The 8,834-nt window shown below is 44.2% G+C and overlaps 1 protein-coding gene across 1 annotated transcript; it reads right to left on the bottom strand.

Moving 5' to 3' along the window:
• Positions 1 to 2,045: 2,045 nt before the first annotated feature.
• Positions 2,046 to 8,052, bottom strand: gdf6a (growth differentiation factor 6a). Its single transcript, XM_024264159.2, has 2 exons — positions 7,206 to 8,052; positions 2,046 to 4,223 (listed from the first exon to the last, which is right to left on the bottom strand). The coding sequence occupies exons 1-2, from the start codon at positions 7,564 to 7,566 to the stop codon at positions 3,286 to 3,288; spliced, it is 1,299 nt and encodes a 432-aa protein (XP_024119927.1). The 5' UTR covers positions 7,567 to 8,052; the 3' UTR covers positions 2,046 to 3,285.
• Between the last annotated feature and the right edge of the window lie 782 nt (positions 8,053 to 8,834).

The following is an 8,834-nucleotide window of genomic DNA, read 5'->3' as shown; positions in this document are numbered from 1 at the left end:
GACAGGTATTCTGAAGCAGATCGATCAACTGCTGCTCAGCCTGTTTTCAGGCTATTGAACATATTTAAAGACACATCAGTAAAAAAAAAGTGCTGTAAAAGGAAGCTGGCCTCATCCTCGTGTTTAAAAAACAGCTGGGAGAAAGTTTAATGTAATTAGCAGGTTATCAGGTCTCTTCCTGTTCAGAGCGACAGAAGGGAGGGACGGCTCGGTGTTGCATCACACAGAAAGACACAACAGACCAGCAGCAAAGATAGGCAGATGCCCTGTTAGAGGAAAGCAGCCCAGTCTTTTGTCTCTCCAACGCCCGTGGTTTATTACCCATTTCAGCTTTAGCAGTTTTTCTCCAGCAGATGATTTCAGATCTTTCTGAGCACGCAACTATCAACATGACCCAGAGAAGAGGGAAAAAAAAGCTTGACCTCTGGCTTTAAAGTAGTAGTGTATTTAAGGTTTTAGGGGCAAACCCTGGCTTTGTGCTGCAGGAGAGGCAGCAGTAGGGGTCACCTCAGGCATCTGCTGCTCTCCTGCACCACTCAACTGCCCATCTGTGTACACTGGTGCCCTTCTGTCCACTTTTGTGCTCTCAGACACAACATGGGGGGAAAAAAATCTCAATAAATGTTGTCGAGTGGGATCATTTTGTAGTTTGAATCAGCAGTGGTGCTGCCTGAAGATATAGCAGAACTGAAGGTTTCAAAGTGGGAGGAAAAAACAGGAAATGGAGGCAAATAAATAAAGTTAGGCTTTTCTATTGAGTCTAAACCCTCACAATGGCCTTCCAACAGGGTCCTGCTTGCTCTAAAAGGTCCAGCAGATTAATGTGATTTATGCCTTTCCTGTTGCTGGTGAGGACGTCACTGATAACGGAGCCGTTAAGGCGTTTTCCCAGGCCTCAAAGCGCGTTTTCACCTTCCCGCGTGCAACAACCCTCTGCAGAAAAGCCTGCTTGCACAGATGTGAGGTGTCAAGACTATTTGTGTTATACATTCTCCACATTTCTGATGAAAAGGACCCATGTCTTTGACACTTTTGGTTCACTCAGACTAATATATTAGAGCCACGTTTCAAATAAACACAACCTCCCCCCCCCCTCCTTGTCTCTCCTCCAGCATGGAGGGACAATAAGGCAGTTGTGATGAAGCGCTTTATAGGAACATTTAACTTAAGAGTGAGGGATGGAAGCTGGTAAACAAAGCATTCCTTTCCCTTTCATCACCATTTAACTGTTCCCTCAACATTCATCCTCACCTCCAGGCCGGTGCCCAGCAGAGCAGGAACTTGTCAAATAAAAATAAATCAGAAAGTAAAGGTTTATTCCACAGCTTTACAGCTGGTTGCCAGGAAATTTGCTTTAGCACCATGACGGCATTTCTAATGATAAAGGATCATCTGTGAGGACTCACAGCGGTACCCCGACCGTGGTGTCCCAGATGTGAACCCCAGGGGTCCGTTTGTTTATACTCAGAGGGGTGCTTGTTGTGTCGATCATTTGTGGCAGCTGCTAAAGAGTGCACTTAGCATTCTCTGTTTTCCCCTAAACATGTGGGGAGTGACATGATACTGTACAAGTGCCTGGATAGCATATAACATTTCAAAGCTATTTCCTAATTGTTTCCAGGCCAAGGTCGCTTGCTTACGTGGAAGCAATCCCCTCTTTCCAACCTTTTTTTTTTCAGTTCATCCTCTGATCGGGAAGCTCTGAAGTGTTAAGTAAACTTGACCCGGACTGGACGCTTTCATCGGGTTTGTGTCTTTGGTGTCGTATCGTTGCTCCCGTAGGATGACCGTCATATTTGGAGGTGGCTTCTGCTGAGCAATTCTGGCACTGAATGTTTATATTTGTTTTCTAGGATGATAGAAACCAGAAAACCCAAAACCAGGAGTGATCCGACTTGAGGACGAAAGGTGCATGTGCTCCACAAACACCTGGAGACTACAAAATAATCAGTGAAGGTCACTTCAGTAATTAGAGCCTCATCTGCATGTTTGATGAAACTTTGTCGAAATAATAAAACTTTTTTTGTGATTTTTACTATTTTTAACCCAGAAAAAATCAAATTGAAATGTTAATACATACAAATCTGTCAGACTTTCATTTTAATTTTATTTATACAGTAATGGTGGGGAATATTATCCAGTAATATATGTATATAAATGATCTTATATAACATTGTAAAAGCTCTTTACACTCTAACTGAATGCACCTCAAACTCAGATCCTATATGCAACAATGAGGTAGACATTAATGGTATTTTCCACCTTCTGCCAAATATCAAAGAGACTCCTTAAATTACTCTTATCAAAGTAAGAAATATATGATTATCATGAGACTCTGTACATCACAAATAATAAAATAATTATAGAATAGAAATTATACCGATTTGAGTGCAGTTTGGAATATTTACAAAGAAATGCGGTTTGTCCATTTCTTCATTCGTTGCACTTTGTAACTTTTTCCACTGTACAAAAATTTACAGATCAACAATAATAATAAACAGCAGTGCATTGGAAGCTAATGTGCATTTTAAATATTGTCTCGTTTGCGAGTCTTTTTCTTTCTTTCTTTTAGATTTTTCGTCATCAGAGAAGACAAACTCTCGCTGCGACCGTGGCGCAGTCAGGTGTGGAAGTGCATTTCGTAAAGATGACTCTGTTATCTGTGCTTTCGTTCTTTTCTTCAACAACAGGGCCCGTGCGGGACAGGCACCAGTGGGACTCTGCGTCCTCTCTCAGGGGGCCCTCAGCTGGTCTCCGGTAAGGCAAAAAAAAAAGAAAAAATCTCTTGAAGGCTTAAAACCACCACCATCTTCCTCCTTTCGGATCAGTCTGTGGTCAGACATTCACCCCTTTTGTTGTGGTGTTTTTTTGGAAAGCAGGCACTTGCTCGGGCCTGTAATGACTCCAGCTGGACAGCGGCCATTGCGCGGCCTGGATGCACATACCCAAAAGAGTTGGGGGGCCGGTGGGTGAGATCGCACAGAGGAGCTGCAACAAAGAGCTGCTGACAGGCAGGGCCGCGGCCCACTGGCCCCGGCACAAACAGGTGCTGCAGAGCCTGAACCCACCGAGCTCTCTGGGAAATAAAAGCCTGTCTGAAAGGAGGGATGGTGTGATGAACACTTTAAGGCAAGGACTGATGGTCATGAGTCTAAATAAATAGAGGATGGTGCCTTATGTGTGCGTCCCTTTCAAGAAGAAACAGAAGACCAGGCGTGACTGCATTTCAAACCCGTGACGACTTTATATGTTCAGGACCTTCGATTCGGCGCGTCCTTGTTGGCGCTACCTGCACCCGCACTGCTCCACCACCATGTCCTCGTACTGTTTGTACACCACGTTGTTGCCCGAGTCTATGTAGAGAATGCTGATGGGGCTGAGCTTGGTGGGGACGCAGCAGCTGGGCGGGGTGCTGCTGGGGTCCATGGAGTTCATAAGCGTCTGTATGATGGCGTGGTTGGTCGGCTCCAGGTGCGACCTCAGGGGGAAGTCACACACCCCCTCACAGTGGTAGGCCTCATAATCCAGGGGTGCGATGATCCAGTCGTCCCAGCCCAGCTCTTTGAAGTTCACGTGCAGGGCCTTTTTGCTGCACCTGGTCTTAGATTTCTTGCCGTGCCGTTTCCCGTGACGGTTGGTGAGCGCCGTCCTCCTCCGCCGCCGGGGACCCTCTCCTCTGACCCCCCTTTTGGGCAAAGAAACCTCCTCCGCAGCTTTCCCCTCCTTCTCATCAACAGTTCTCTGCGACTTGATCTTTTCTTTCATCTCATTGAAGAGGTTTTCCCTCTTCTTGGAGCGAGTGTAGGCCACCAGGATGGCCTTATCCTGCTGGCTGCGGCCACTCTTGTCCAGCCCTAGCTGCCGCAGGTCCACCTCAGTGTCTGATTTACTGAGCGTGACCCTGAGCTGGAAGCAGAGCTGCTGGTGCTGATGATGCTGCTGACGAGGAGGATGCACTTTAAACATCTCCCAAACGTCCAGAACTTCCCAGCCAGACTTGGTGGAGTCCAGCGGGTCCAGAGACCGAGAGGCCAGCAGCCGGTTAGAGCCGCAGGGGTAGAGCTGGATGTTGTAGAGACCCGTCCTCTGCAGGGAAGTTTGCAAACCACCCGGCGCTCTCCTAAATATCCTTAATTCTGCCCCGACCAGCTCCTCTTTCTCTGAAAGGGTTGAGACATCAAACAGATACTTTTGTCTTCGCAGAGGAGAGTGCAAAAGATTGTCTGCAAGGATAAAAGAAGAAAATAATTGTTGTCAGATTCACTTAGGGTGTACAGTGTTCAGACAGAGGCGAGAGAGGGGGGAGGGAGGGGGGCTCACATTCTCCCACAGAGGCCTTCTCTGGCTTTTTCTTGTTTTTCAAACGTTCACCCTGAACCTGCCTCAAACAAACTGCAGCTGACAAGTGCTCCCTTTAAAAAACGCTCAGCATTTTTAAATTGCGCTTCCTTTGATTCATATCTGCGTTTAAAAAAATAAATAAATAAATAAAGCAAAGCAGATTTATCGTCATTTGGTTTTTCAGTTTTCTTAATAAAGTTAGTTACATGTTATTAATTTAATATTTTGCTTCCTTTTTTAGCAGTAAATCAAGTTTTACATGTTTTTTTGCGCTACGGGCTGATTATACCTAAACTTTTACGCGCGGTTCTCTGACACCTCTTGCCTAATTTTTACTACTTTTCTAGAGTTCAAATCAAGGTTGGGGAACAGAGAGGTCCTGCAATGCGACAAACTGTACACTCAGCAGAACAATGCACAATTAATGCATTTTTTTACAATGCCGGAGACCCAGGAGGCCTGCGTGCGCTTCATCCAGGAAAACTGTAACGAGACTCCGAGGGAAATGGGGTTAAACGGGCATTAAGAAAGGTCTATAGGTTAAAATAAAATATATATTCAAACATAATTAGTGAACAAAATGGTCAGAAAATGATAAAACAACTGTGCGTAATCTAAAAAAAATGATCGCATTTTCAATTAAAGAAAAAAATAAGTGAGAACAAGAGCAGAGTTTTTGGTTTTCTCTCACCGCTTCTGTCTGGACGGCGCTTTAATTAAAGTGACACGGCTCTACATGGAAACACCCCTGTGACATAATTTGTAAAAGTTGCTCCGGAGACATTTTGGAATTTGGCTGTCAGATTCCCTCCGCGAGCCCCAACGAGCCAAACGGAAAAAAGCAGATTGAAACCTCGTGCTGCTTTCAGCGGTTTGGCGCGTCTGGTTTGCATTACTTTTCTTTAATAAGCCCTCAAACAAATCGAATACAAGTTCCCCAAATAATTAACAGTTCTCAACTCCCATCCTTCTCATTAAAGCACTTCCCCTCTTATATTTCATTTCATCCTGCCAACGACAACATTCCTCCGAAAACGAGCGTGCCTGCACGGAGTGACCGACAGTTATAATTTATTTTAAATGCCTTTTCCTAAATGCAAAATTCTTGCACATTTTTATTCCAAAATTTGCCTTTAAATTCTATTTTTTATTGTGTTTTTTTTTTTGTTTGTTTGTTTTTTGCGCGCATTTTGTTCCAATCAAAATTAACATTTTTAAACAACATTCGATTGTCTTTGTTGGAGCTTTTGCGGAACTTCGCTAAAGCCTGAATTTCCGTGCGTCACTAATGCGTAAAAATGAGAACATTCTAATACTTTTTTTTTGCGCTAATGCCCACCAGCGCAAATGTGCTAACTGAGACTCATTCTGCACTGAAACGCAAAACTTCAGGGAGAAGTCCCAGGAGTAACAAAAAACTGAAAGAATAAGAGAGGAAAAAATATTATTCCTGATTAAAGCAAACCCCGAAAAGGGGGGTTCCGCAGGAAAAAGAGAGGAAAAAATACAAACCACCCCACAAAAAAGGAAGTGCTGTTTCATTTTTTTTCTTCCCCCTCCCTTGTCGTTTCTTTTTGGGTGATGTGCCCATGGCGGCCGAGCTGGGTCATTATGGGAGAATAGACAGTGTTTGATATGTTATGACATGAACACTCAATTAGATCACCGAGTTCAAATACTCCAGTCAGCCGTTCGATGCCAAGCAGCCCTCAGAAGGGTCCAGCTCGGGGTCAGAGCCAGTGACACATCACATCAAAATCACAGGAGAGAGCGAGGCGTTTTTCCAATTAAACCAGCTCACACTGCAAGAAATGACAACACGGGCGAGTCCTTCTGCGTCAAGGCGCCTGTTTGTGTTCTCTAACAGGTAAAGTCCCTAGCAAAATAGGTTTACTTTTTTAAATTTAAGTCTTTTGTACTTAAAAAAAAAAAAAAAAGTTTTGAAAAACATCTGGCAGTGATATATTTGGGCAAAGTTAATTTGTAGCCGTGCGTCACGGCGCATGAAGATGTGCCTCCAGGAGCCGATGGGTCCTGGGCGCAAAACCTTGAAGTGACATTTCTTGCAGCGGCGCAGTCTGCGTCCCTGAGCCGAGGCTTGGAGTGCTTCAGACAGAAGGGAACGCAAACAAAGATTGCTTTTATTTCCCCTTGAAAGATTAACTCGGCCTGTGTGTGCTGGACGTGTTTGTGTTTATCAGACTGTGTTTGTTCTCGCAGGCCGCGCAAATCACTTTGTTACACATCTTAACCGACCCAAACACCTGCTTCTCACACCGACCCGCTCTGCCCCTCAACCGTCTTCGTCACTGCAGGCTGGTCAGCATTATGACAATGAACTAAATTGTGTAATAAATGATGCGTAAGATTTGAATTTATCTTTTTTATTTTCCTGGGTTGTGCGTAAAAATTCCAAATTCAAACACAACCAAAGTTTCTCATCGCTCTGACGGCGATTTACAGCCTTCATTTAGAGAGCGCTCAATTACTGTTTTACGGTCGTGTTACCCAGAGGTTAATTCAAGTGTAATATAACTTAATGCTCAGAAAATATCACGCGTTTCCACGAATCCGATGCGTAAAGATCATCAAAAGCCCGGAAACGTTACGAAATGTGCCGCAACAGGCAAAAACAATGACTTTATTAAACTCTTGTTGCGTTTTTTGCCAATTTGAGCGCGTAAACGTGTGTGTGCACGCTCTTTTCTCCACTTTTAACGCGCGCGTAAAAGTAGACCGAGCCTCTTTTTTTTCCTTTTTGGTAAAATATCTAACGAGTTCTGAAAAGACAACTGTAAATCGGCCAAAATGTAAAAATGTGGACGTTGTATTGTGTAAGGTGGAGTTCATAATCCGGCACCAACCTGTTCCTCTGTCCACGAAACTTGTTATGGTGTTTGCGGATTTGGATGAACGGAAAAAACTCGCGTTTAGTCCGAGTTTCTCTGCAGCCGAGTACGTCCTGTAAATGGAGAGCATGTATTCATGCGGAACAATAGCGTCCTTTGGGTCTTCTTTGGGATGTCCCGCGATAGGGTGAGAAGACGGGAAGATGTCTCTGAAGAATTTGGATGACCTTTGTCCGTCCTGATGCGGGATCCTGGCTTCCCTGTTCCTCTTCTGTGCAGAAGGGGTGATGATGGCAGCAGATTGGAAACACGGTATATTCCCAAGGAAAACCAAAACGACGCCCAGGTATATCATAACGAATCGAGATGCGTCCATGGCTGGATGATGGTGAGGAGCACTTGGTTTGGAACTCCGTCGCTCGGTGAAGCTGCGCTCGTGGGGCCCGCCAGAGCCGGCGATGTTGTGCGCGTCAGAGTCGGGGAGCTGCTACTTTTGCGCTCTCGGCTCGCGCCAGAAGAAGTGCGTTTTTTGCTCTGGACTCCACACAAGAGCAGAGAGTGCAGGGCCGAGAGAAACACGCCCACATGGTGGCTCACTGCAGGGCTTCCCAAACAATTTCATGTCACGGACCTCCAAACAGACGCGCGCTGCACCCAACAAACCGCCACAGAGGAAACCAATCTGAAAAAATTCGAGATGTTCAACAAATGCGCAAAGAGTCTGCGCGTATGCGCACACACTGCCTTTAAAATTCTTCAGTTAGATTAAAAAAAATGCTTGTAATTCATCTTAAAATCCAAACTGTTGCAGTCATTTTTCTTATTTACACAGGCAGGCAGATCCGCGCATGCTGACAGCAATGAAAGCTTTACAGGGTTGAGGAAATCACTGCACATTTCAATAAACAGTTTCATATTGACTTCCTTATCACAAAGTCTCTGAAGAATCCAGCGCAATTAGGGGAGATAAGACTTTATAGGCACATACTGAAAATAGTTAACAGCCCCACGATTCACGCTGAATCACCTTCAGATCATTATTGTCTGCAGTAAAACCTTCCAGAATGAGGCTCTGCGAAAACCTGGACTCAAGAGTGAGACTGACACGTGATTTGTGGACAAAGGTCTTCTGCCAGGACTCATTTATTGATGTTTTTGCTTCAAAGGAAGCAGATTTTCTGTAGAGACGCTGTTAGTTTTTCTGCACATGATCAAAATAGTGACAATTTCAAAAGATTTTGACTTTATTCCAGTCAAACATAAAATTACGCAATATCAAAAAGCCTGGAAAAAGTTAAATACAACAATAATTTCATATTCAGAACAACAAAAAATGTGGTGAAATATTGAGGTCTTATTTACTCAAGCAACAAGTGAAATAATTAAAATAAATAATTCCATAAAAGGGATGTCTATAAAAAAGAACATAAGAAAAACAAATTACGCACAGGTGCATTAACGTGGTGGACACACTCAGAAGTTAAAAAAACTTCTTTACATGCTTTGAACCCAGACGGATTCTGGGTTGAAATGTTACCCGCACATGTTCAAGTTTTGTCCCTCAAACAGCCTGATTCAAACCCGGGAGGGTTCTAACTTGTAGATTTAAGGGACTCGGGTGACCTCTAGTGGCCACGGTTATCC

Source organism: Oryzias melastigma, unplaced genomic scaffold, assembly GCF_002922805.2.
Source record: "Oryzias melastigma strain HK-1 unplaced genomic scaffold, ASM292280v2 sc00205, whole genome shotgun sequence".
NCBI classification, from domain to species: domain Eukaryota; kingdom Metazoa; phylum Chordata; class Actinopteri; order Beloniformes; family Adrianichthyidae; genus Oryzias; species Oryzias melastigma.
This window is presented reverse-complemented; position numbering and strand designations above follow the sequence as displayed.